General features: G+C 45.0%; 1 protein-coding gene across 7 annotated transcripts in view; it reads right to left on the bottom strand.

The window, feature by feature from the left end:
* The window catches only part of CTBP1 (C-terminal binding protein 1), a 228,587-nt gene that overhangs the window by 45,272 nt on the left and 160,589 nt on the right, over positions 1-22,726 (bottom strand). The window contains exon 1 of one of the 7 annotated variants that reach the window (XM_032187045.1): positions 21,464-21,552. The exons of 5 other annotated variants lie outside the window; for them this stretch is intronic. In XM_032187045.1, coding sequence (XP_032042936.1) covers positions 21,464-21,503 — 40 coding nt within the window. In that variant the 5' untranslated portion in view covers positions 21,504-21,552. Of the gene's footprint in view, positions 1-21,463; positions 21,553-22,726 lie in introns of those variants that run through there. One more of the 7 variants, XM_032187047.1, reaches the window with a different exon arrangement.

The following is a 22,726-nucleotide window of genomic DNA, read 5'->3' as shown; positions in this document are numbered from 1 at the left end:
TGACCCAATGATGTGCACAGCAGTCACACCCACATATATCCTCTTGCTAATTGCAAAGACTGAAATACACCCAGCCGCTCTCCGGGACACTCGCTGCTCTTTCCCTTACACAAAATGCAACAGCACTGCTATCTCTAATTACCACCCTCATCCACAGACTTCCACGGTAGAGACTTATGAATACATCACATCATTATTTTACCACTTGTGAGGAATCAGCATGGGTATCCCAAGAAGATTTCTACAGCATCCAGTACAAAGCCCTAAGCAGAGAATATTTCCATGCCACCAGCTTATTTGATCTTCCCTTTTAATATTATCTGAAGAAAGTAAGCCAGTAATTTCTGTTTATAAAATGTCACATTTCCCTGCTGTTCCTGGGACCTGGAGTCATGATTTCTCATTACTCCTCCACAGTGACACAAAAAAATAAATGTGTCATTCTCAGATATTAGGCTGATAACTATGTGGATGAGCATTTCTGTTGTGTCTTTTTTATTAGTGTTCCCTAACCTGTCTTTATTAAACATCTAGTAATTCTACGCTTATTTGTCGGATACCTGGCAGCATGTACATGAAATCCTAAATGCTTGTCAGGGTACATACACAGATGTCCCGCGTGACAGATTTTGAAAGCCAGTGATCAGAAATAAAGTTCTGTTAAGGGGAAATAAAATCATCTGGCATCACTTTCTACTAATTACACATGTACTTCAAACATCCAGGTGAAAACTGGAAGTATTGCACATCTGTCAAAAAATTACTCAACGTATTCAGGAGCAGGCTGTAATGATATGCCTAATCTTCACCAATACTTTTCAAAATAGGAACAAAACCAATATGAATCACACCTATTTAATGTCAAATGAACAAGCAATAATAACATAATGAGTTGCTGTAAAATGTTTTAATTGTCTAACAAGGTTTAAAAAGCAAAAGCAAATGACAATATTCAGTAACTACTACATCAAGTACTAAAATAAGAAAGCACAAGTGTCAGCAATAAAACACACAGAAGAAAGAACATCGCAGAAGCCCCATTTTCAAGTAACAGATGCATGAAAGCAAGCCCCAGAGAAAGGCAAAAACATTTTAAAGGACAGTTGAAAGGTCTGCTTCGAGTATTTTTAGCTGCAGTAAGTAACAAGAAAAGGAAGAAGGACGGGGAAAAAAAAAAAATCAGCGATGGTGGAACTGCCCTGAGTACACTCCCATCAGTCCCAGCTGCAGAGAGCTCCTGGCTACGGCTGCCAAATTTGTTCCTGTAACTCCAGTTTTGAGATGGCTGCGAAGTGCCCCTGCCTGCAGGCTGTGCCTGAGGCCAAAGCTATTTGGGAACCAGCAGAAGCCCCCTATGACATGCACAAGGTGGGAATCGGCACACTCCAGCCCTCACTTATGCCCACACCAAGTTCCAGGCATCGATTTCCCCTTACTGGCGAGGCCACATCCCCAAAATAGAGAACCGAATGCATGAATCAAGCCTGCACTGGAGGCATCCCCGCAGCACACCTGGGCACAGAGCTGCTGCCACCTTGGCGCGGCCACCAAAGAGGCTGGGGGGAGCAGCCACCCACCCTCACACACCCAAGCTTTTAGTTTAAAATACAATGGAACTTACATTTCAGCCCATAAACTTTATAGGTTGGTGGGTGTGACTTGAAAAAAAAAAAAAAAAAAAGGCAAGAGAACTCCTGCTGACAGGAACTGGAAAAACAATCTGCTTCAACTATTGTAATAGGAGCAGCATGATTAACTCCCCGAGCCATTCCAGTAACAATACAGACCATGCCAAGACTTACTGAAACACTTTCCACAGAAGGACGCAGTCCTGGAGATTTTGAGGACAATGCATCGGATACAGAGCACAAGCCCAGAGGGGCTGGCACAACAGAACCTCACGGCCACGCGAAGCACGATCCATCAGCAGCCCCTAGCCTAGCTCCTTCACCCATGTGTTCAATATAAAGGAAGCAATGCTTTTATTTCTTACTTTGTCATCTTATCAGGATCAGCATCGTGGCCGTGAATTGCATAAAAGCTGAGCAGCCACATAACGTTAATTTACAACGTAATACACTCAAGGAGCTGCTCTTGATTCGCCTGTAAAATATTATGTATTTGAACTAGGAAGAAATAAAAAAGACTTTTTTCCCCCTCTCCTCCTAAAATGTTGCTCTTACAGTAAGCTGTATTATTACAGCAGGTTTGGATTTGTTTTAAACCACCACCTGAGCTGTAAGTACGCTTGGGGAAAAAAATACCATCTACTAGCGCTATCAATACAGCCGCTTTCGGAGCATTAATTTCACATGATGTTTGAGCGGCGCTGCCAATAATGTACTACAAAATACGACAGACTATATTCAGAAGTTATAATGGCGACTCTTGGTGCTTTTCTCTTATTTTAGATGTTGCACAGGATGCTGTCTCCGAGAAAGAAACCCAATAACCCAAGCAAAGCCAACATCAAAGGCTTCCTTTATTCCGATCCCAAACACTGAAAGCAATTTCTCTAACAGCACACCTGTACTTTGACCAAGAACGTTAAACTATTACCCGTGGCACTCCTTATTTTCCTTATCAAAAAGGATGAAGATAAGCAAGTGTGGGGCCTTGGATAATCAAATTAGTTTCACAAGGTTTAATTTTTTGAGATCAGCGCAACACATTCCACTGATACTAAAAATAACAGTACCGAGGTATTCTGCCTCTGGAGCACAGTTCTCCATTTACTTTGTAAGGTTTTTTTACGTGTATTGTTAGGAAAGCATCTAATGCTCTTCACTTTCAGCTGAAAATCATGGTGCTATTATTGTTAGCTATCTCAGAGTGACAAAAATACTACAATTCTCTTGGGTAGGGATGCAAAGAGGGGAGGGGAGCTAGGAACTTTCCTTAAGATTTACAGCTAAAATTCTCCAAAGCCTGCGCTATACATATGTACATATATTTAAGACCAGTGTAATTAAAAAGGGGGAGTTCAACACAGTATTATGGTTTCTGGTAAATGAGGCTAACACGCTCTTTCCTCAGTTACACTCCCTTGTGTTTTCCTGAAAGCCAAAGCAACCCTGACTAACACCCAACCAGTGTAAAGGGCTCCTTAAAGCTCTTCTGAATTTCTCCCCCTTTTTGGTTCCTCCCACAGCCACTGACCTCTGCCATTCTCCATCAATATTAAGCAAATGGCTGATGAGGATTGCAAGCTGGAGAGCCCTTCTATCATAAAAATGGGAAAAGGAGAAAGTCTGCAGCACGATGAAACCAAAGTCTTGCACCTACCTCCCATCCTGGGTACGCAGGAACCTAACCCATGCTAACCGAACCAACCTTGAATACAGAGGATTTTCTAAAAAAGATGTTCATTTTGAAGGTAAGCAAACAGGATGTATGAAAATGACAAGCTCCCTGAGAACAGGCCAGTAACAACAGCCAAAGTGCCAAATAAAACAGGCAGTTTAAGGCAAAGGCTGGGTTTATATTATCGTGTTACATTTAATCATAATATAATAAAAGCACATGATGTAAGAGAGCTGTTCTACTGAGCTTTTCTTCAAGTAGATTTTGAGTTTCAATTACAAAGGCTCTGGTCCCAATATCACAGTTAAAGCTGTACTGAAAAACACAGTTAAAACTGGGACTTATTCCCATGACTTGATGAGACAAGCAAAATATTTCTTCCCACACATACCACATACTAAAGGGGTTTATAGAAGGTTTTTGAACGCTTTAAGTTATTTCCACTGATCTGGTGAGAAGTCAGAAGTGTTTAAAAATGACCCGTATTTGCATTTTTTCACTAGGCTTTATAGCATTTATTTTAGTCTCTGTAGTTTAATCATTTTCAACTTGAAAAGGGTTCATTCACAGGCATAAAAATGCTTTGTCTGCAGATAAAGGCTTCAAATTATCAATTTTTCAGGGCACAAATCATGTCCCATCTCTCTAAATTGCATAAAGCCTTAATCAGCGCTAAAACAGCAGCTCCAAGAAAGTGTTATAAAAGGAATTATCGATTCTGTTAGGAGTCACAAGATCTTAAGGCGTAAGGGTACCCTTCATTCATCACACAGGCAAGATTTCTAAACAGGTCATCTTTCCTACCGTGCATTCTTGGTGTGATCCAGCACTGTATTTTGGAAATGAGTTCACAATTACCTTTCCTAGCAAACAGCGTCAAGATGTCAGTTTGCAGTTTTATTCTTGCCTTCTCCATCTATGCCTGATCTTAAAAAAATCAACTTGTGATAGCGCCCGTGTCCCCCAGCCTGCAGGCAGAGACATTTAGGAAGCCTGCCCACGGCGCACATGTGCGTCACCCAAATGTCATCTCCCCCTCTCGCTCTGACAGCCTCAGAGTTGTGCAGCACGGCAGTTTGTGAAAAATGGACAGTTACCGAAAGGGACCGCCGCGACTTCCTTTCAAAACAAAAGAGAGAGTGACAACAGATCGAGAAGCGAGCTAAGTGGAGACTAGATAAATGTATTAGACTCGAGGAAGAATTTCCAAAATCAGGCAGCCTGTTCTGTGCCATTTCTATGTACCCTGAAAGCAAAAACAGGAGGAATGTCAGCAGCAGGGCAAACAGTGCCGTGCTGGACAGCTTGCATGGGCATCACGTTTCTAAAAGCACTCCGGCACAGGAAACGTTCAAATCACTTTGAATTTTATCATCAAAAGATAAAGGATCACCAACTTCACACAAATACCTAAAATCTATATTGAAACTGCTTCTGGTGTTTGAAAAATGAACGCAGCAGAGATGCTGGAAATCAAAGTCTAACTGCTTCCTGCTGCCTGCAATTCCTGAAAAAACAGAAAGAAATTACAACTTTTTGCTTGCTAGCTGCAAAATATTTATCTGACAACCCCCAGAAATCAAGAGCATTAGACTATTTTCTAAAATGTGGCTAGAAAACACAAATCCTTGTTCCTGAGGCTGAGAAACAACAGCAGAACAGGCAGATCTTCGCAAGAGACCGATTTGTCCTTATTTTCTAGATGTAAAGCAAACCAAATTAGAGCAGGTGTATCACTGCAAAAGTAATAAATTGAGAAATTACTACTTCTGCTCCCTATCTTTGGTTACTGCCACTTTTTATTTTTGTTTTTATTTGTGTTTATTAGGTACTTTGATAACATACTTGCTATTTCACCAGAGTGAATTCAGAGGAAATTTCAGCTCTCATGGTATTTTCCTCAGAGACTTTATTCCAAAAGATCAATCTTTTCTTTCCTTCTGTCCCTTCTGGGTCAGGACTGTCATCCCGGTTAGGAAGAAGGGAAACGAGTGCTGAGAATAGCAGATGAAATCTGGAAAATAACTCGCAGTGAAAAGCCAACATCCACAGGCACCCCGGACAAGGATCATTTATCAGGTCTGAACCTCACAGCACATAAAATATATGGTAGCTACAAGGGGTGGACGAACTGGTGCTGCTCGGAGAGCGAAATGCTTTAAGACGCAACTCCACCTGTATGCACTTGCAATTAGTTTTTGGAAAAATAATTAATTAGTATCATTATTTCTTACACAGGTTACATCACCATAATATCTTGTAAAATGTGTCCCTCTGGAGCTTTTCTGAGCTGCTACTCCGAGTAAGAGTACCAATGCCATTCGGGCTTCCTAGAAGTATTTTCATCAGGAATTTGCTTGCCAACAACTCCTGAATGCTAGTGACTGTGAAATTACCTGGCATGCAAGTTGCAACATAGGAACTTGTTAACAAAATGCCATGAAACCCCCTTATTGCATTATTCCCTCGCAGACAACCAACTTTGGGGTAGGCATCGTACAAAGTCAGAAGACAAGGATCTCCCAGCAGCCAAATGGCTCGTACAATGAATGGAAATACTGAAAACTGCACAGCTAATAAAAGACAAAGTCATTTTTCCCTCAAAGAATACAACCCTTTTTCTGGTTACAGTTTGACACCTATGTTTTGACACCTTTCTTTCCATACTTGTTCTGTAAGTATTTCCCCAAACACCTAGATAAAATACAAAAATTAAGCCAGCCTATTTATTTTTTAATGCCTGTTAATCAAACAAGAGCTGTGGTAACAACTTATGTCAGAAATGCTTAAGGGACAACACAAGTTGGTAGTTTAATTCTCTGGGAGGTCTGTGAAACACCCACAGAAGCCTATGGGAGTGTTCCCCAGCAGAAGGGGAACTGATTTCAATGAGGACAGCATCCAACCTGTCCATAAACAAACTCAAGACAAACCTTCTCTTCCCACTGTTGTATAAAGCTGGGATCAAGTGACAGCAAGCGTACTCAATGTACTAGCTTTGTCCTGAAATCTGGGGGCACCTAACCCCAAACCACACAACTGGCAGCTGCTACGTGAGCTTACGTCTTCTGTCGGGCAGAACCGAGAGCTGGGAGCGCTGCAGGAGAACAACCAAGGACAAAGGAACAAGGACAGCCACTTGGACAAACAACTGAGAACACAGAAAGAAGCTAAGCCGAGTACTGAAAAAAATGAGTTGCAGAGAAAAAATACGAGGTGATCAGTCAAACCCAGAAGAAAAAAAAAAAAAAAAGTAATTCTGCATGGCAATTAAGTCGATGAATAGCGTATTTTTTTCCCCACCGTGGTTCTCTCTGCTGCCTTTCCCGGATCAGGAGTGCCATCAGGCTCTTCAGGGGAGGACGGGAACCAAAAAAGAGCAGTTTACAACAGCCGGGGAAGAAGGACATCCTGTCTCCAGTCACTCTGACAAGTACACCGAGATGCTGAGAGGGTGGGACATGTTTATTTTTTGCTCTTAACAAGATCTATTTGTTTATCAGAGAGAATGGAGTAGAAGGGGGGTGGGAAAGCGGGGAGAGAAATGGGTTTATTCTGTGCCTGTGATGAGATGCTGTCACACAGGAAGCGGCACAGCCTAACTTCTTTCACAGCTGCATCGGGGTTAGTGAAAATCTCATCTGTAAACTGCCAAGAGCGAGACAGAAAGCCCTCACCTCCTGTACTGAAGTCTTTCTGCAAAGAAAACAGTATGTGAAACAGTTAAGAGCATTATCGATTGAATTTGTTTGTTTTGCATGCTCCCTATGAAACAGTTACCGAAACAAAGCATTGGAAGTCTGGAACAGGATGAAGAAGTAAGAGCCAAAGTAAATTAATTCAAATCTTATTTTTATTCCACATATCCAATCTGTATAAACTCTTCAGACAACGGTCTTAGCCATTAGAAATTAAAATGAGGTTCAACCTGATCCTAAAGAAGTTGAAAGCTACTACCCTGAGAGCAGACAATCTGCACCTGCTTATAATATGTCTTAAATGAGGTATGTAGTTACCTATACTTAAAATAGTACCTAATCCGACAGTTTCAGATTTCTATAAATGTGAACACAGGCCGATAGTCCAGCTATTCTTCATTATGAAGACATGTAACGGTGCAACTTGTTTTTCCCCAAGCAGCAGGCACTGAAGCGTCCCGTCACCACTGCAACTGTGAGCAGAGAAGAGCCTACAAATTCACTTCTGCCCATACCGAGGTATTCCAGAAACCACAAACCCCACTAACTCAAGTCACAGAACAGCAAAAAGTATTCCTCCATTTTCTTCACTACTGATCAAAGCAAACTGCTAACTTCTCTTCAAGCGAAACTCAGCAAACCCCTCTAAGAAAACAGGGCTCTTCAGAAATCAAAAGAGGAAGAGTAATGAAAGTAAGGTTCATGAAAAAAAGACTTAGAGTTTGTGAAAAGTGTTATAGGCTTTCTGGTTTTAAAGTTAGATTTGGTGTTAGTCTTTGCTTCACTGTACTGTCAAGCTATCTATATAGAAATTATTTTTATACCAAGTATTGCCGTGTTAATATGGTGTACGTGAAGCAGCAGAGTACTTTGTTTTTTTCCACTTTAAAAAAAGTACATTTTTCCCCTTAAGACAGAAAGAAAGATAATTTATGTTGCGTCGGAAAGCATGCAAGTATTAATGATGGGGAATGATGAAGAACATAAATGGTTTCCATTTTCACATTCAAAAACAAGTACCTGCAAATTAATGCTAAAAGCAACTGGCCTATAAAGCAGCCATGTTTCCATGCCAACTGATCACAGAAATACATATAATTCAACAACAAAAAAAAATGAATAACCTACAAAACAAGAAAATAAAAAGAAAGCAGAAGTGCTGGAAATCAAGATCCTGACCATACCCAACTATTTTACAAGAATAGCAAGGAACACAACAAAGGATGCAATTTAAGACATGAATGGTATACAGCTAATGGCACTTCATCATTACAATACTTCTAAAAGCTGTCATTCTCTAGTCAACAAGAAAAACAGGATACAGAACACCTCTATTAAGAAGGAGGGAACACTCGCACAATAGTAGCAATTCTTACGGAGGTTTCACAGTTGGTAGACATGAAAGCGCAAGTTACTATTCAGTGCACATCTTTCATTAGGATTTTATTTTTTGTCTTCGTCTAAGGTCTCGCTTTTTGTTCCCTATTCACACCGAGTTGCACTGGGGTTCTGCAATCAGGCAGCAGAGCTGCTTGCAGGGTAAGGCAGCCCGCTGCTCGAGGGTTAGCTGCAAAACCAAGGGCACTGGGAACAGGCAGATACTCATCTGCACCCCAGCGGCTCACATGCTGATGTGAACACACATATCTGACGTAATTAATACGTTTTACGTGTATGGAGGAGTTTGGCTTCTGAGATGATAAAGGGATGCTACCGCTTTGTGCTACAGAAAAAGCAAAGTTTGAAGTTTGTGCTGAAAATTAGGGAGCACGTAGTCCACACATGCATGTACGTGTGTTTGTGGAATAACCAGGCTTACTTTATGCAAGGAGGCAAGGAAATGTTAAATAGAAAAGAATGCTATATATCTAAATATAGCCAGTTCCAAGATACTGGCATTTATGTCCAATAAAACCCGCAGTTCAAGTATTTGTTCTTTACAATGTAGAGAGAAAAATAATCTCCTGCTAACAGGTCCATAAAACCTGAGTTCTAAATGAATACAAATTGAAGACAGGACAATAGATTTCTGTTTCCTAATGCGCCTGTATTTTAGCCAAGTAAGCAACAGTGCTTTTCTTCCTACTTAGTTTCTGAAAACATATTAAGAGGCATTAGAGGTTTAAAACTGATGAAAAATCGTGGTCACAGATCTGAGAGTTGGAAATCCCACCATGAATACATCTTAGTGCACTTGTATTTTACTGTTTTGCTGTATTTTGAATAAGAGAACAGAAGGTTACAAGTGCTCATACTGATCCTAGTGATTCCATAATTATGTGACTGTACAGACGACACGACAACGGGCCTTCACTGCATGGAAAAATGGAAAATCTACATATAATGAACTTTACGGTCATTTACTAGTTTCGGTGAGCATAAGGACCTCGGGGACATCAGTGAATGAAGGGGAATAATTACATGGCCTTGTCACAACCTATCCAGAAAGCACAAAAGATCGAGTTTCACCGGTGACTTTCTTCTTTTGTCAATTCAGAACTCAGCAAAAACGGAACTTTTAGACGTGACACTCACTTGCTACCCTTTTAAACAAGCATCAGTAATAAAAAACCTTAAATTTTCTAGGAAAATAGCCTTTCAAAGGCAAAAAGGCGTTCTTGTAGAAAATGATCAAGCTGAAAAGATCTTAAATTACTAAGATGATTTCTAATAAGAACAACGTTTATACGACAGCTCAAGAAAGCTATAGACATTTAGCAGCTCCAAAATTCTCCACGTTTCTGATTCCCTTTCCCCAAACTGTCCCTAGATGGCCACAGCTAACCTACCCAGTATTACTAGTTTTTGGAGTAGCTCAAAAATAATCATTCAGCTGGGTGGAAAGGCCGCTATTCCTGCACAGCTCTTCAAGAGTACGCTATTACTTTGAGACACTGCTATTTAAGAATCAAAAAGAAAATTGCACAAATACTTAAAGCATTGAATATTCTTAGTAGATCAAACCATGTATGCAAAGTTACGCACTTTGCAATATTTTTTGCAGTACATAAACTGCTTAGCGACTCTGGAAGTTCAAAGATGTGAATTCTGACAAGCAAAAAATGTATTTATAAAATCTGATGAGGCTTTAGGATTATAAAAGTTACCAATGCTCGAAGCAGTAGTGGTGACTGCAAGCTGGGAGCCAGCCAGAGCCGCCAGCTGCACGCCCAGCTCCTCGCCTGCTCTTTCTGAAGGACCAGGGGTGCCCAAAGCTGAGCAAGAGGAAAGGGCAGATCTGCTTCTCACCCCTTCACCTCTTCTCAGCCACTGTCAGAAAGACACCACTGCTGTACAGACACCTCTCTAGTGAGCTTCTGAAAGCTTCTGAAAGTTAGTTCTGTACTCGCTGCCTCGTTTCACTACCACGCATGAGGTCATCTCTGGATTACACTGATTTTTCATACAGTGCTGCCTCAGGCAACATCCCAAATGGTAACAGAACAGGACGCCACAGAGCCATGGCATGGCCGAGGCTGGCAGGGGCCTCTGGGGCCTTCTGCTCCGAGCCCTGCCCCAGCAGGGCCACACCGAGCAGGGGGCCCAGCCCCAAGTCCAGGCAGCTCCTGGAGATCCCCAAAGCGCCCCCCCAAGGCTCTGGGCAGCCTGTGCCAGGCTCTGAGTTTAGGGACATTGGTGGGACCCCCCCCCCATCTCTTTTCCCCAGCCCCCGGCCTCTCCTCGCAACAGAGGCGCCCCAGGCCCTGCAGCAGCTCGGGGGCCTCAGCCGGGCTCTCCTCAGCAGCTCCCTGTTAAATAACATATTATTTAAATATAAACAGGAAAACAATAATGACATGAAATCGTCAACAAAGCAACAACCGCGAGGGCAAACGGCAAGGCTTCCACGCTCAGCAATAGCCGTGCCACAGCCTTGGCCGGCCCGGTGTTTATCCTGCAAGAACGCTGCCCTGAACTTGCCCATTAGCCCACAAAAAAAAAAAAAAAAAAAAAAAAAAAAAAGGTATTGTGAGAATGTTAACTTTCACCTGGCTGCCTTCCAGCTGCTGGCAGGAAAAAAAAAACTCCCTTTTTTCAAATTTTAGCCAACTGAAGGATACTCTGCATTTTTCACATTTCCCAATGACTCCCAACTATGTATAAACACAGGCATTGAACGAAATCCATGTAAAATGGGTGCAATAACGCGACCGGCTACCCTGCGGAAGAATGAATTGAGGGGTCTCCCGTCCAAACCAAACAGTCAGACTCGTATTTCACAAAGCACGACAGCTTTCAAAAAAGCCAGCGCATTTCTAGAATAGCAGAAATGTTTGCCGTGCCCGTAAGAACACTTACTGGACGAGGCGAGCGGGAACTGGAACCGAGCCGTGCTGATCCCAGCAGCACGGAGCCGTGATGCAGACCTGAATGAAGTGATGGTGATGCTGTTTGAGTGACGAAGATGCTGTTTGAAGCCAGTATTCTGTTGTGTAATTAATGAGGGGGCTGCTTATCTCATGTTTGGATGGGCCCCCGTGACAGAAACCGCAGCACAGCAAAGAGCCTGGCACAGCAACAGGGCAGGCTGGGGGAAGACCCCAAAACACGACTTGCGAAAATCCCCTTTCTGTGTCAAACAGCAGGCAGTTCTCTCGCTCTTTTCCATCTGGCACTTCAAGGAGCTGTCTTTACTCAGCAGTCGTCTTGAAGTTTTTAATAGTCACACAACGTGCAAACTCCAACTGAAAGAAATTATCCCTTACTTCTTCTCTTCCAAAGTTCAACTGTTAAGTAAAAATAGCTCGCAGTCATGTCTCTGCTCCAAACCTTCGTATCCCTGCAGGGTCGGGAGTACTGGGTGCTAGCAGAAGTGTTTCAGGGCACAGCATAGCTGCAGCCTCAGCACTCAGCAGTGTTTTGCTGCTTTATTTGCATGCGTGTCCTGTCAAGCTAATTGGCAAAATACAGCTTCCCAATTCAAATATAGATGATGGTTTGGGTATGGGGCTTTTTTTTGTTTGGTTGGTTGGTTTTCTTTATTTGAAGAGAAAGAGCTTTCGTAGAGGAAAGTACATTTTTAATTTGAAAAAGCAAGGCTTTCAATCACAGCAGCTTGTTTTGTACGGAGCTGTGTTCCATCAAGCCACGGGCTGTCTCTTCCTACATGTACGTGCTTTTACTTTAACTCAGGCCACAACTGAAAGCACACTGCTTCACCTCCCAAACCCTTTACCTGTAAGTAAGCAAAACACAACATCTACCAAGCACCGACTCAGAGCAGCATTAAGAAGAGAATCGTACTCGAGTTTGGTGTTTTCACCAGATCCCGGAGTGCTTTCACAAGTAAGGTCACCAGTTATCTGCATTTAATGCACAGCAGGCTACTCACAAGTGAGAGAAGAGCACCAACACCAGCACGCTTACTGGCACTGCTGCCTCTGCTCCCCTCTCTTCCAGTCCTCCAGTCAGTAATTTGACCGAATTTCCCCTAAAGTCAACAAGTTCACACTTCACCTTATTCACTACTCACCCAAGATTTTGATCAATGCTCAACTGCTATAACTAAAGAGGAAAAAATGAAGTTCAGGAGTTGGAGGAGGCAATTCACTTCCCATATTGGTTATTAATTTCCTAATATAGGTGCTTCAACTGAGTTCCCTATGTGAAGAGGTACAAATCCCCCCCAGGAGCTGTACTCACACTAAAGGACACTCGGACACCAGACCACGAACGCTCAATATAAGTCATTGCAGAGTACCACCTTCTGATTTGGCTTCCCCGATTCCTCAGCATCCTAATGCAAATGTGAAAGAGTTCAAACAGGCAGGCACTAGCTTAACTAACTTGATTTAAAATTGCACTTAATTAAATGTGAGCAGTTTCCCAGGTATCATAAGGCGTATTCATGGACTGCTTCTTTCACTATGCATTTTTGTGATCAAAGAACCCTTAGATATGACAGGAGGTTATTTACTATTTATAAAAATAATCCCTGTTTAATGTTCTGTTTGAATTAGTCTTCTAATATGAAAACTAATCTTTACTAATTCTCTTTGAAAGTCTGAGAGAGAATTAGATGATTTCTGAGGCCCTTTTTATTCCTGCACAAAAAACACCCTCATTTCAATAGCTGCTAGAATTGCACACTTTGAAAACTTCATCATTTCTATACGATAGTATCCCTAAGACAGGCAAAAAAGCTTCATTTTCTGTTTCTTGGTTTGTTTGTTGTTTTTTTTCTTTAATTTTATGGTTTTAAGAAAATATTTTCCTTTTAGAACATGAGCACTAATTTTGTCAACAGATCGTTTTCTTGAGCTACAAAGCTCAAAAAAATCACCAAAAAAAAATTTAACAGGCTGACAAACAAGTCCAGAGCAACGATCCTAACAAAGTCATCAAAACAAAGGCAAAATAAAGCAATAGTACACACAGTACTTTAGTTTCTAACATACCAACTCAGTAAAATATGCTGTTTTGTAAAATTTATTTATTCACTGAACTAGGAAAAAAAGATTCATGGTCTTGAAGAGCTCTCATAATCATAATTCTTTCAGTTGAGAGACAGAACTTGTTCCTCAGCTGCAAGTACTGAGCCAAAACAATCTCTGGACAACACGTAGGGTTATCCTGCAGTAACTTTGGCTCGGTGTATAGGATGCAGCCAGGAGCCTATGGATTTGCAAGCCCCCTCCAGTTCCCCCTTTGATACCAGTTGGAAGTGGAATGACTCCACATCCTGCAGGATCAGAAATCAAATTCTGCAAGGAGAGGAAAAGTTGCGCCTGCAGCTTTCTGTTCTCCGGATTCCCACTTAAAATCCTCTCTTATTGCTTGCTCTAAGGAGCTCTTTCTCGCTGCTGAATACATAATGCTAGATTTAAATTTTAGATGGCTGCAGGGTGGTCATGAGATAAATACCAAGTGTATTTGTATGCCTCTGTATTTACAGTAAGAAGGAAAGTCATCTGGATTCAAGGATTCAAAACATGAACAAAGACATGGTAAGAGAAAGCCTTGAACAGAGGACTGCCAAATACAAACAACATACACAACTAAACCCAAAAGGCAATAACGCATTGTGAAACCCTTTCAAAACCATACAATACTATGGGAATTAAGTAAACTTAAAACTCCCCTGCAATACTCTCGTCATAGCTAATTTGTGATTTCCTGTACTCTCAGTACTAAGAGCACAATGGAGCCTCTATTGTGAGCCTCCTCCCACAAGCTTTTAAAAAATGCAAGACATTCTTTTTATCTAGACTGGCGTGGCTAAAATACATCCAGCTCCACGCAGATAAAAAAGTTATTTTCTTAGATGTTGCTTTTGCTTGCAAAAAAAATAAATAAATAGAAGTCTGCTGCCTCGCTGAGCTGAGGCCGAAGATCACAAAGGAGCAGGGCTTTGGTAGCTACGCTGCTGCCCACCAGACTCCACCATGGCAGATGCAGGAGGCTGCTTTAGTTTTAGGATAAGAAGAGAAGGTCCCACACGAAGAACTATCTGGAAACTCAGCACAATTCATACAGGCAGTGAGGACTCACAGGAGCTGAAAACAAATCAAGCAAAGTTTGATAGAGCCAATGAGTGAAGTGACTGCAGTATTAACCACGGATCTTGACTGAGGGTGAAGGCAGCAAGTCTTTTTGGTGCAAATTACTGGAGATAATGGAAATACATGTAGATGCTACTTTTTTTCATCTTCAAGCATCCCAAAAGTTCATGTAAACAAGCCTAAATGAACAAGCCCTTCCACGCCAAAACCCTGCAGCAGAAGTGAAAGACAGAAAGCTTGGCACAAGGCAGTGAAAAAAAAAAAAAAAAAAAAAAGGAGCTCCGCTAGCAGAGGTCTGCTTTTAGCACACAGGAGAGAACTCGGCGAGGATGTAAAAATCAAACCTAAAATGCTGCGGAGGCTCTGGGCAGCGCCTCCAAGCTCTTTCTCACCCCAGAAACTGTACATTATGAGGACGTGGCTAGCCAGTTCCAGGCAGCATGGGAACTCACCCATACAGCACAATTACTGAAGATCCCTTCTCTCAGTAATGCTGATTATACCAACGGGAAAATCAACAGCATGAGAAAGGCTGTGATACACATTAATACTATTCAGCGAAGCACCAGACACGCATTAAGATGGTTGGTAGACCACAAATGTGAAAACGCTCATTACCCGGTTGAAAATAAACAGCTTAACATATCTGCTACAACACATTAAAGAGAAAAAATATTTAAATATCAGTTTAAGAGTTTGGAGCCTGGCTTGTGGTTATCTCTGCTAAACACTTTTGTGTCCTGCATGACTCTGCAAAGAGTAAAGCTACGTACTCAGCAAGAGACAAGCTGGCTGCAACCATCTAATGAAATTTGACTCATCTGGGAATTCCGACCAAGGGCTCCGCACCAGTTTCTGCTAAGCCACGCGTTTTCTGTAGGAGACTGAGAACGCCGGGCTGCAAATATGGGAGAAGGAGCAGTCATTCTGGATGGTTTGGCTGAAAAATCAGCACCTCAGTCTGCGAATTCGTATCTGGGTTAAACTCCTGCAGCAGCCAAGAGAAACTTTCTGTTTCTGTAAGTTAAAGGCAGTGGGAAGGGAGGGAGTAGGGAAAGCAGCCCCCAGCAGCACCTCTGTTAGGGTGCATGGATGTGAAGGGCTGGGGGCAGCACTCCAAACCCACAAGCCCCGCTGTGATCAGCACACTGCTGCCTGCAGCTCCCTTTGGGCTGGATTACCCAAGTTCTGACTCAGCCAGGGGCTACGAGGGCAGTCTGCAGAGCAAAAATGTGCACGCAGTGGAAGATGATGACAATACCCTGCAGTGCTGCTCCTCTCCTGGCCGCCTTCTGACTGCCCAGCACATCAGCCAGGTGGGATACAGAAGAACATCTTTCCTTGGTGTGGCCAGCTGCAGGCTCCTGCCTCCGGAAAGTTACCCAGGTCAACAGGAACACAGCAGGGAGAGCCTTGGAGAGTTGGATTTGCCATTCCTGCTGTCATCAGAAAGCAGCCGTGAGCTAATCACTACTGATAGCATTTTGGAGGGTAGAAGAGAGGCACAAACCCTCACATGGCAGCAGCAACAGCCACCAGCCTGGCTTCCCAAGGCTCTGACACGAACAGAACAGAAAGCAGAGCCCTCATCTGCCCTAAACCAGCACCCCTCTCGCCTATGGTTATGCTCGGCTCTGACCACCCGAAGCAGATGGGGGCCCACAACCTTTTTGCAACCTTTTCTGCAGCGTTCAGGCCCACACGTAGCACGCCAGGCTGTCCCCGCGTGGTTTCCCAGCCACAGACACTTCTCGTTTCTGCAGGTCACGTCCCAGCCGAGCACTGAAGGTGGCAAAAGCCACGCTTGCTTTAAAGGCAGCGAAATGGTTATGTGTGGATTAACGGCAGGGACCCGACAGATCCCGCTGGGCGCGCCTCACACCACTCCTATCGCGGGGTGTGCACGGCAAGGCCAGATGCAAGCTGAGAAACAACATTGGGGCTGCTCAGGATGTGAGGGTGCACATCCAGAAGTGAGGAATTGGGACCGCAGGAGCCTGGAACTGCAGCTCAAGCACAGTAAGGAGCTCGTCTGCTTCCTTCCTCGCAGTGGGCTGGCATCAGAAATGCCCTGAAGGGATTGAAGGGAGAGGAGGGGGAACTGAGCTCGGGCATAGGGGGCCACAAGGGCCGCACTCCTTCCATCCCAGCCCTTTGTAACTTCGTTGGTGCTGACACAACTCGCAGACAGTGACTTGGGCACAGGTAAGGGACGTCGTGTTTTAATACCGAATGCCTTCACATGGGATGGAAATGAGAGCTTTCTACTAAAAAGCCTCGATTTTACAACCACTCTGAACGACTGCCCCCTGCCCTACCATCTGCTCTTTCTGCTGTCTGTAGAGAAGCCCCGCGGGCTGGCTGCACTGGCAGGTACACGGCAAGGAAATCCCTCCAGAGCCCCCTGAGAACGGGAGGAAAAGATGAAAGTACAGAGATGAGCAATGATCGTCCGAAATGAACACCAAGATGAAACCCACGGCAGCATTAGGAGCGTTTAGTTCAAAGAAGAAAAAAAAATAATAACAATCAAACAATGTCAATTTTCAATTAGGCTGATTAGACACAAACTGGATAATTAGCAAATGGAATAGTAATACAGGAAGCGTAATATGTTTGAGATGAAATGAAAATATTTCACAGAAGTTAATTTATAATCATCTCCCTCAAAAATTAAATTCTTGCTCTACTACAGCAAACATAAGTATGTTCTGTTTTGCACATCAAAAAATAATTAACCTATCCATCTACCACACAGATGTTCCTTCTGGGTGATTTCCTTTTATCGGGCGTTCAGTTGTGCCTTGAGGGGTTTGCTCCCTGTCCTTGCTGAGGGCTGTCTCAAACTCCTCGAGGAACCCGGCAGCTCTCTGGTCAGCTTCAAAAGCAATTCCAACTTTTTGAGGGTCATTCCAAGCAGCAAACCGAAGCAAACTCGGATGCTCTCACGTTCCCCAAGCGCTGCTGAGCACGTTAATCACTGGGGAAGATGGGCTGAAGATTACCGGGCGCTGGAAGAGATCCGATGGGGACCACAGCTCGGAGATCCCAGCACACCCACCACAAGCAGGGGCTGCTGCGCTCCCCTACTCCTCCCGGAGAAACAGAGGGAGGGAGCAGGGGGTTACAGTTCTGGAAATGGGAAGTTTACATTTCTCTCTAATCAATGTTTGCTGTCTTTTCCTCCTAATCAATACAAAGGTTCAAATGAAGCGTCATCTTTGCTCCTATGGCAGCGGGGGAGAAAGAAATCCAAAAACACAGCTGGGAGCTTCCGTCTCCCGAGGCTGTAAATCCCTTTCCACGCTGTCTGGCAGTGAAGGAGTGTGCGGCAGAGGAACTAAGGCTAAAGGGCCATGTAGTACAACTCATATCCTCACCTTAAATTTTAGGACACGTATTTAACGTGTAACTCCATCTCCGCTCCCTCACTAAATAAATAATTACGGGGCCAGAAGGTTAGGGAGCCTCAGCTGAGGCTGCTATGCTGCTACGCTGCCAACTGCTCGGGGATTTGAAAGCTTGACACATGCTGGAGAGTATCACCTCATCAGTGCTCCCAGCTGGCCTGGGAGGCAAAAACCTGACTCTCGTGCTCTTAAACGCGGGTCTCCAGCACACACACGAGCTGCCAGCCTCCCCTGATACTTTGGAGAAACGCAGAGATGAGAAATTCACCGCGGGTAGGGGAAGACAAAATGGCAACGAGCGATTGTGGCCCCGAGTATTTGCATGGCTTTGAGTGTTGTATTTCACATCAGCAAATTACAGATCGCGTTGCTTCCCAGGCCTCTTCGCTCAAGACATTTAAATCCGTGCCTTTCCAGACACCTAGCGCCGTCCAAACTATTTTCTGGCAAAATAAGTCATTTATTTATTTATTTTCCCCAATTTTACGCCATTCACGTCAACGGATACCTTGGGGGTAACATGGGTTTTGTCCCCAGAAGGGACCAGCCACCGAACCGGGGTCGATGTTCTTCCTTTGATGAAGAGGGATTGACTTCACCCTTCCCAACGCTGGCGAGCGCGCTCCTGTATCTGCTCGATAACACCTCCCCGGTCTCCAGCCTGGCCCTAATCTCTCGGATCACACTTTTGGCTAAGCGCTGTGACCGCTCTGTTTACATTGTAAATAAAACTATAACTCTCCGGACCGGGGAGATTAGTAAATTGAGGCATCGCACGTTTTTAACAAAGAGCAGATGCCATTTATCTTTACGATACAGGAGGACGAGTCAAGAGCTAACCAAACTGACAACCGTCGGGACACTTGTCATTTGTTTTGCCACGCTATCAGGAGCTCGGCGGTATGATAAAGCATAATCCATCCCATGCACAGTATTTACGAGGACGAGGTTTTTACAAAGAGTTCATCGCGCGCTTGGGAGCTGTGCACTCTAACTACACATGACAACGCCGAGCTGAAAAATTCACAAGGGTGGTCGGAGCAGCTTCGATTCCAACAGCGTTTTCATTGACTACGGCGATTTGGGGAACTGGGACGACTTGGATCGCCGAGCCAGCCATAAAATACCGCATCGCTTGATGGAGAAACGCGGACTCTGCACTGGGGGCGGGGGCTGCTCCCAGCAGGACGGCGAAGACGCCACGCGCGCTGCTCCCATTTACGCCCAAACACACACACACACACACACAAACTCCCTTGGCCTCGCTGACATTATTTCACATCCCTGACCAACGCAAGGGAAGGTTCAGCCCTCCAGCTGGCCTCTCCTGCCCCATCGAGGCATCGCAGCCACCTCACACCCACCTATTTCTCTCTCATTCACACTGGAAAACTGTCAGGGGGGGCTGTTTGCTTCATTTGGCTTTGAAATACACCGGAGAATTGCACGTGGGCAAAGTATTTGGTTACCAGCTCTCTCCCCGAATGCTTGACACGATAATAAACCAAAGAGGGTATTATTCGCCAAACGCCACGGCACTCAAACAGTGAAATCTGGCTGCCTTTGGGGGAGGAGGGGGGTCAATAAAGAGCGGCAGCACGAAATATACTGAAGTTAGCACTTTGGGCTGCTAATTTTACATGCCTGCTTGACTACCACACAGCTAAAAATAGATAAAACAGATATGAATATAGAACAAAGAGATGCGCTGGACAATTATCTCCCTCCTAGCATGGTCTACTTGATAATGAGCTTTTTAACCTTCTTTATTTACAAAGACAAAAAAAAAAAAAAAAATTAAAGCGCTGATTAATGAGCTTTCGACCCACGGCAGAAATTATTTACATACAAATTTTATTTTTCTTTGTGCTTTCTCGTTCCCTTCCTACGGGGACACAATGAGGAGATTCAAAACATTTTAATGGGGCGTCAGGCTCCTTGCCATGGGGCTGGAATGCTAAATAAGACTATTTACATCTCCTAAGACCCCGGAGAAGGAAATCGGCGCGATGCACTCGAAACGCACGCGTACACCGCAAATATCAGAGCTGATTTTAATTCACCGGGTAAAAAGTACACACTCGCTCGGGTTTATTAGGCCTCATTATTTTCAGCGGGGCTACGGGGATGATTATCTGGAGCCGCTCCGCCGTGGCCTAAAAGCAAACATTTCTTCCCGATAAGGACAGCAGTTATTAAAATATAGCGTGACGTCCAATTGTTTAATTTAGGTTACAACAGGTGAAATTTTGAAAGCCACCGCTGATAACCAGGTTTTTTTCTACGGTTACCCTGTCCTGCTCGGTGCTGTCGGTCAGAAGCTGACTTTTGAATTTACTGTTTAAGAGGGAAACAAAGCAGCAGAGCAGAGGGAAGGGTGCCTGCACGGTAAACAAGCCCGCTCTCCGCTTCATAGCCTTCCCCCGGCATCATTTGCTTACAAAACGGTAATGTTTATAAACAGGCTCGACATTGTCTTGGGTCTGCGAGAAGGAAAAAAAAAAAAAAAAAATCCCCCAGGAGTTCACACAATAAGGCACGGCCACCCCGCGCAGGGGCGTAGCTCCAACCTCGTCACCCCAAAACCCAGCAGCCAGCCGCAAGATGCCTTCGGCAGCGCCTCAACAGCGACAAAAAAATAAATAAAAAATACAAAAAGGGGAGAGGAAAAGGGAGGAGAAGAGACGCCCAGCGCCCGGAGGACAGCCTTACCTCTGGGCCACGCAACCCGCCTGCGGATTTCGGGCGACCGTGGCAGCGGGCAGGCCTCGAGCACTTTTTTTTTTTAATTTTTTTTTTTTCCAGGGGAAAAACGCCGCTCGGAAACTTCCTGTTTTGGGAAAGGGCCGCAGGGACGGGCGAGCACCAGGTCGGCGGAAAGCGGGGCCGTTCAGCCCGCTGCTGCTTTTATTTTTTTATTATTTTTTTTTAATTTTCCAAAGGATGAGTTCGAGCGGCGGGCAAGTTGTGAACCTTCCGTCTCTGCCCCCCACCCCGGTTTTAATTTGAGAGGGGGGAGATTAAGAAGGAAGGTAACGTTGGGAAGATAGGAAGATAAAGTTAGAAAGGTGAAATTTAAAAAAATAAGAAATGTAAAAAGATAGGAGGACGAAGTTAAAGAGAGGAAAAGATGAAAAGGATGAGAAGATGGAGTTAAGAGGATAAAAAGGTGAAATGAAAAGGATGAAAAGATGAAATTAAAAGGATAAAAACATGAAATGAAAGGGTAAAAACATGAAATTGAGAAGATAATAAAAATGAAAATAAAAAATAACTAAAGTCAAGAAAGTTAAGGATCAAAAATATAAACTGAGATTTAAAAAAATGAATTAAGAAATAAAATTGAAGTTAAAAAAGGAACCGACTCCTGTGTTACTGCCGCCCCCCACCGCGGCCAGGCAAAGTTCCCAGCGGTGCTGCAGCCGCCGGGCCAGCCCCGCTCCCCGCACACCCCCCGATCCCGCTCCCAATCCGGATCCCAATCCGGATCCCAATCCCGATCCCAATCCGGATCCCGGCAGGCCGGGACGAGGCGAGGCGAGCTCCTTACCCAGCGGCAAGCCCTTGTTCAGCAAGTGCGAACTTCCCATTGAAGCGCTGCGCCCGGGCGGGCGGCGGCAGCAGCGGCGGGGCGGAGGAGGAGGAGGAGGAGGAGATGGAGGAAGAGGAGGGGAAGGAAGAAGCCGCGGGGGGGGCACGGCCGGGCCGGAGCCGGTGCCGGGGCTGGGGCTGGGCCGGGGGCAGGCGGGCGCCGCCGCGGCATATGGCGGCCGCTGCCTGGGCGCCCCTCGGCTCCGCCGCCTCGGCGCGCGCGCGCCCGCCCGCGCGCATGCCCGCCCGCGCCCGCGCGCACCGCCCGCCCCCCCCCCCCCCGCGCCCGCCGCGCGCACGCGCACGCGCACGGCTTCGCCGCCTGCGAGCCGGCGGAGGCTGGAGGCTGGGTGGCTCCACACCGCCGCCGCCGCCGCCTCGATTTGGTGGTGCACGGAGGGTGGAGGGGATGGGGAGTGAGTGGGGCGGGCAGAGAGGGCGGTGGAGGGAAAGCTCTCGGTGCTGGTGGGGTTTGGGAACTTTTGTGGTGGTGGTGGGAGATTGGTGCTGGTGTTCGGCGTTAGTACTGCCTCCAGTATCAACACTGAGTGCAATGTTAATACATTATTTACCATTATTATTTAACATTATTACCACTGTGTCCAGCGTTAATGCTGTCCGACATCACCACAGCGTTCAACCTTAACACTGCCTTCAATGCTAACACTGCATCCAACGTTAACACTGCATTCGATATTAACTGTGTTAATGCTCACTGCGACCCCCCAGATTGCCAAAACATCAGCCCTTCTCTCATTTTGTTATTTTTTCCTGTGTTTCTTCCCTCCCTCACAAGTGATTACAGACCACACACAACCCGCTTGTCCTGCCAGCCCCGCACCGCCTCACCCCAGGCCTGCTCGCTCACCCCACACAGGGCCATAACACGAACCCAAGTGATAACAGTTCCTTTTTTCACACAGTATTGGGGGAGAATTGTAAATGGGCACAAAACAAAACAAAACACTTGACATGGTGCGCACTTAAGGAGATGGTGGGTGCTGCCTATAAGCATTGAGGCACTGGAGGGAAGGACCTGGACACTCCTGGGTCCCACAGCGCGGGGTCTGCTGGTTATCCCCAGCAGCCGATGTGCCCTTCCCCAGCCCTGTGGAAGTCAGAAATCCAGCACCTTGCTCCTGTCATCTGAAGCAGGATGGGGATAGAGTCTGGGGTCAAGGCATGAAGTTTGTAGGGACGCCTGGCCCACCCATATACAAAC

Source organism: Aythya fuligula, chromosome 4 (assembly GCF_009819795.1).
Source record: "Aythya fuligula isolate bAytFul2 chromosome 4, bAytFul2.pri, whole genome shotgun sequence".
Classification (NCBI taxonomy): Eukaryota; Metazoa; Chordata; class Aves; order Anseriformes; family Anatidae; genus Aythya; species Aythya fuligula.
Note: the sequence above shows the minus strand (reverse complement) of the source record. Positions and strands in the feature narration are given on the sequence as shown.